Source organism: Ursus maritimus, unplaced genomic scaffold, assembly GCF_017311325.1.
Source record: "Ursus maritimus isolate PB19 unplaced genomic scaffold, ASM1731132v1 scaffold_33, whole genome shotgun sequence".
Lineage (NCBI taxonomy): Eukaryota > Metazoa > Chordata > Mammalia > Carnivora > Ursidae > Ursus > Ursus maritimus.
Genome location: NW_024425897.1, coordinates 2,790,649 through 2,796,648, shown reverse-complemented (window position 1 = coordinate 2,796,648; position 6,000 = coordinate 2,790,649). Strand labels below are relative to the sequence as shown.

General features: G+C 44.3%; 1 protein-coding gene across 1 annotated transcript in view; it reads left to right on the top strand.

Moving 5' to 3' along the window:
- The first annotated feature begins 778 nt into the window (after window positions 1-778).
- CLTCL1 (clathrin heavy chain like 1) overlaps window positions 779-6,000 on the top strand; it is a 92,491-nt gene continuing 87,269 nt past the window's right edge. The window contains exon 1 of the mRNA XM_040619401.1: window positions 779-796. Within this exon, the coding sequence (XP_040475335.1) occupies window positions 779-796 (18 nt within the window). The remainder of the gene's footprint in view (window positions 797-6,000) is intronic.

The window sequence follows — 6,000 nt, the reverse complement described above, 5'->3', positions numbered from 1 at the left end:
GTGCTGGTCGCTGAAACCCGTTATCCGGTAGCGACGGTAGTCCTTCTCGGGCGGCTCAGACCTCGGTGGCATGCAGAGAATGCCGGGTGATGGAAACCGAAGATCTGCCGAAATGTCCCCTTTCAGTGGTTTTGGGAGCTGTAAGCCCACTGACGAGCGATGCACTCGGATTCCAGTCGCAAGCTTTACAACTTTAAAATCTGAGTCTGAGCCTAATTTTCCCCTTTGCGTCTCTCAGTTCTTAAATCTGAGTTTGCGTCTCTTGGCTACCGAAGTCACTGGAGTAGTTTCGTGGGGGGAAGGATCGTCAAATCGTGTGACCAAAGAGGAAGAGGGATCATGGTGTGTTTTAATAAGACCCTTTTAATACAATAACACTTCCCCCCAAAGTTTAGCTTTTTTTTTTTTTATTTAAAGATTTTACTTATTTATTTTGACAGAGATAGAGACAGCCAGCGAGAGAGGGAACACAAGCAGGTGGAGTGGGAGAGGAAGAAGCAGGCTCATAGCGGAGGAGCCTGATGTGGGGCTCGATCCCATAACGCCGGGATCACGCCCTGAGCCGAAGGCAGACGCTTAACCGCTGTGCCACCCAGGCGCCCCCAAAGTTTAGCTTTTTAATGAGGTCCCAGTTTGTTGTTGTTCCAGCTTTCCTAATAGAGTTGTGCCTTAGGGAAATAAAGATTGGCTGCCTGTGTTTGACCGAGGGTTGTGTAGTGGCACCGTGTACAGTGCTTCACTCACATCACACGCATGTGTCACACCTGTGAAGGGTGATATGATTCTCATTTTACAGGTGAGGAGGTGGGGTAGATGAATAGTTGCCATTGGCTCTGTGCTTTATGTTAAATCATCACAATCCTGGGGCACCTGGGTGGCTAAGTCTGTTAAGCGTCTGACTCTTGATCTCAGCTCAGGTCTGGATCTCACAGTTGTGAGTTGGAGCCTCCCCCTCCCCCGTTGGTCTTCACGCTGGGCATGGAGATAAGATCCCATAAGATCCATATGATCTTTCCTGTTTTCTAGATGATAAACTGTGGCACAAAGATGATAAATAAGTTGTCCAGTCATTCAGTAAGTTAAGAGCAGGTTTCAGACTCAGGTCTTTGTGACTACACTGCGGGATTACAAGGAATGTGGTGGATTGGAAGGTCTTTTTTTTCACAGCACAGAGCACTTTTAACTGTATCCAAATAGGAAAGGCCCCGGGAGTATAGTGACCGGTCAGATCCTCTTATTATGCAGATTGGAAACTTAATCCCTAGAGTATTCTTCCGTTGTCACTTGGTTAGTGATACAGCTGTGATTGTGTGGAGGTAGAAGTCTCCTGAACACCCATCTCTTGACAGTAATGTGAAATAGCAAAATACTACTGCTGCTGCTAATTAGAACAATATAATAATAATGTGAGCCATTTTATTGAGCCTTTTTTCTTGCTCATCACTATACCATGTATTTTATAAATCTCATTTAATTTAGTCTTTATCATAACTGAGGCACAGAGAGTAAGCAATAAATGTAAAGTTACACAACTAGTAAGTGACAGCTTGGGTTCTGACTCTGATCTCTGACTCCAGAGCCTGTGCTTTAGCCGCTAAATATGTTCCCTTCAAAAGGCAAGGAAGCAGTAAGGCATTTTAAGTTCCTCCCGAAGTTCATAATGTCTTGAAGAAATATATTCTATTACCTGAAAAATACTCGTGACTTGTTAACATACTGGCCATGTAAATGTGGTTTGTGGTCTCTAGCATTAACCAGCTGTTGAGGTTGCTCGGCACTCCTTGCTTTTCTAGTCTGGACGCTCTCCCTTAGCTGCAGACATTTCAAAATTTCCTCTTGTTCCTTAAATCTCTGATCCCGCCACTCCCCCTTGCTGGCAGCAGATGATTGGAGAAACAGAAGCCATAAACTGGGATATTCCTCACCTTCATGCCTGCAGCCTTACAAACTTGTCTGCAGTTGCTCTTTTCTGCCTTCCTGTTATCTCAAAAGTGGGTTTTTTTTTTCTCTTGTGTGTGTTCTGGATCCTGCCTTCTTCCCCTGTTTAACAGGGCCTTGCTCAGTAGCATCTTCTCTTTCCTGTGTTTTCATCCATTCCCTCTTGGTGGCTTCTTCCCTGTTTGTGTTTAACCATGTTCACCTCTCTTCTGTCTTTATGCAAACAAACTTCTCCCTCTCCCCTGGACCCTTGAAGCTCTTATCTCACAGCTAGACATCACGAAAAAATTACCTTATCCCTCTATTTCTTCCCTTATATTCCTTAATAACTTGCAGTCTGGTTTTTGCCCCCGCTGTTCCCCTGCATCTGTTCTTGCCAAGGTCACAAGTTGTCATGCAGACTTTTTTGTAAAGGACCGGATAGTATATAGGTTAGGCCTTTGAGGGCCATGTATTGTCTCTTGTCACATATTCTCCCACCCCCCCTTTTTTTTTAAATTTTGTAAAAAGTGTAAAACCCATTTTTAGTTGGGCTATACAAAAACAGTCTGTAGTTTGCCAGCCCCTGCTACAAAAAAATGAGTTCAAACCCCAGCATCACAAACATCTTCGATAGTTGACACTGTGCTTTACTGCCTCCTCATGACCCTTTCTCTGTTGCTTTTGGTCCTGCCACAGTCTCCCAGGGTTTCTCCTATCTCTCTGCCCACACCCAAGTTTCCGTTGTGGGCTCCTCTTAGGAATAAGCCTGGGGTCTGTCTTGAGCCCCTTTATCTTTTCATTTTGTATGCTCTACTGGGTGATTTGTATGTATTCCCATATGCTCAGTGTTCCCAGGCAGGCTGCATATTTTTGCTGAGCCTCAGAGATGCATGTAGGAGAGACATTAGCAGGCTCTGGCTAAGAGCAGAGACCGAGGACAAACGGAAGGGTTTGAATTTGAACTCAGGCACTTACTGGCCAAGTGAATTTGGGCAATTTTTGTAATCTTTTTGTGTGTTCATCTCTACATCTATAAGATAGAGATAAAACGTATAGTTTTTATTTCACAGAGCTATTGTGAGATTTTGAATTAATAAATGTGATAAATGTAAGGTGTGGGACAGTGTCTGGTACCTAATAGTAAGAGTGTCTGGCTTAAAGTTCATTGGTGAATGCTTCCGTCTTGCTTTCAGGATGAAAATGCCAGACTCCCCAGTGCCCTGTAAAGCCCTGCCTAATCCAGCACCTGCTCAGCTCTCTTGCTGCTCCCCATCTTGTCCTTCAGGACCTTCCCTGGAGCCCAACACTCTTACCTGTGGGCTTTTGCACATGTTACTGCCTCTTTCCCAGAATGTTCTTCCCCTCGCTTTTTAAATTTTTATTTATTTATTTTATTTTATTATTTGAGAGCAAGAACAGAGAGAGCACGTGCACGCACGAGCAGGGGGTAGGGGCAGAGGGCAGAGGGAGAAGCGACTCCTCGCTGATGCAGGACTTGATCCCAGGACCCTGGGATGCCGACCTGAGCTGAAGGCGGATGCTTAACTGACTGAGCCACCCAGGCGCCCTCTTCCCCTCACTCTTATTTACCCAGCCAAGCTCTAGTTAGCCTTCTGCTCAAATGACAGGAAGCTGTCCCTGACATGTTGGAATTAGGAGCCCTTCCTCTGTGCCTGCATAGCTTTGGGGCTTCCCTCATGATGGCCCTAACCATATGGTGTATAAGTGGTCACTTTCCCTACTGGACTGCAAGCTCAGGATTGCCTCCAATCTGCAGTTGTATTCCCACTGCCTAGTATATAATAGACCCTGAGATCTTTGAAGGAGTAAAGCCAATTTCATATTGAAATGTTTGTATAATCAATGACTGATTAGTTGTAATGTAGATTGTCTAATGACAGTTTGTAGGCTTTTCCAGGCCCTCCCTATAGCTCACCTGTAACCAATTTACTGTAAGTCTACTTTAAGAATACTGTTTATCTCACATTTTGTTTCTGCACCCACCCCCCCCCACCGCCATGGCTACCATATCACTTTATATTTTGTGAATCTAATTATCTTGTTTCTGTTTTTAATTTCGGTTTGTTTCATATGAAAATTCTTCGGTCAGATTTTCCCCAGAGGAAGAACAATAGTATTATAATGGTCAGTGGGAAAATAGAAATCAGCGTATAGGGGGGCGCCTGGGTGGCTCTGGATTTTGCTGGGGTCATGATCTCGGGGTCATGGGATTGAGCCCCATGGGGGGCTTCATGCACAGCAGGGGGGTCTGCTTGGGATTCTCCTTCTGCCACTCCCTCCCCCCCCCCAAGATAAAGAAATCTTTAAAAAAGAAAAAAACCAAATCAGTGTATAGGAACTTTTATTCTCCTTTTTAGGAATGTACCCAGAGAAGAAGCTGTACTTCTGTATCTAATGCATTATAATAAAGCATCCTTCCACTTCAGCTTGAGATACTACCAATTTATGTACCTTTACTTATCCTGTCACCCTGCTTTTGAGAGGAGGACTAGTTCTGCAGAAATATTTTTCTTCTATGTACTATTTGAACTTTTTTATATTCAGATATTTGAGTTTGAAGGTTGTTGCTATTTATGTTGAGAATGGAAAAAAGCTAAAGAGCTAGAACCGATGACACCTTGATTCAGAAGAGGAATATGTGGAACAGCTCAGTACACAGAGACCATATGAATACATTCCCTCAAGATTTTGATACGTAGCATATCTCTGAGGTGATGTTCTTAACAGAGTCTGCCAAGGTGATCTATGTAAATTATAGGAGCAACGTGGTCTCTAGTCTTCATCAGTGCTTCCCAACCTAGGCTGGGAAACACCTCCATAGGCGCCCATCTTAAACGTTAAATCAGAATCTCTGAGAGGTGGGGACTTTGGCCTTTCTTTCCAGGTGAGTCTCACAAGTAGCTGGATTGAATCAATCTTTAATTCATAATTAAAGAGATTGATGTTTGAAGCCTTTTACACGTGAGTAGGGAAGGCAGAATTCTTTTTTTTTTTTTTAAGATTTTTTTTTAATTTATTTATCGACAGAGAGAGACAGCCAGCGAGAGAGGGAACACAGCAGGGGAGTGGGAGAGGAAGAAGCAGGCTCCCAGCGGAGGAGCCCAATGTGGGGTTTGATCCCGGAACACCGGGATCACGCCCTGAGCCGAAGGCAGACGCCTAAAGACTGCGCCACCCAGGCGCCCCAGGGAAGGCAGAATTCTAAGGAGTAGATTGAGCTTGAATTGAAAACAGTCATGTGCACCTGTGTCTGCTGGAGAGGCCCCAGGGGGTCACTCTGAAAAGGGATGCCGTACTCACAGCCTAGTACATGTTTGTTTATGTTGCCATTACATAGCCATCGTATTTTGTGAAATGGTTTTTGGTATACTAAGACAAACAACAGTAGGCTCCTTGTGTCCCGAAATTGTTGTGCACCCATGTAAAATGTTTTTAAGGTCTTGTGTAAGCTGTTAAATTTAGTCCTGGGTGAACTGATGATTTTTGTATTGGAAGTAAATACTGGGCCAGTCATTTACCTTCTGACTTTCTTATTTACGAAGTGAAGAAAGTAGTCACCCGGTCACCCAGGGTGTGTGGAAGGGTCAGCCTTTGCGAGAGTATCCACAACAGTGACATGGTAATTGAGCAAATATTAAATGAATTCGGACAGGTCCTCCTTGGAAGAATCATTGATCACCACAGAACATATTTAAGTGTTCAAAATCTCCAAACTGCGCTTTTTGAGTTTATTGGGTTAAAAGAGTTACCGTGTGCTAGGAGGATCTTAGTCAAGGTCCCTTTCCACCAGATTCTTGAGCAAAATTTATAGCTAGGGCAAAGTCTGTCTGGAACAAGCTTTAAAGTAATACATATACATGGGAAGAATAGCCCCCAATAGAACGTATAAATGAAAATTAAACCTTTCTGGACAACTGGGTGTCTCAGTAGATTAAGTGTCTGCCTTCCACTCAGGTCATGATCCCAGGGTCCTGGGATGGAGCCCCACGTCAGGCTTCTTGCTCTGCGGGGAGCCTGCTTCTCCCTCTGCCTGCCGCTCCCCCTGCTTGTGCGCTCTCT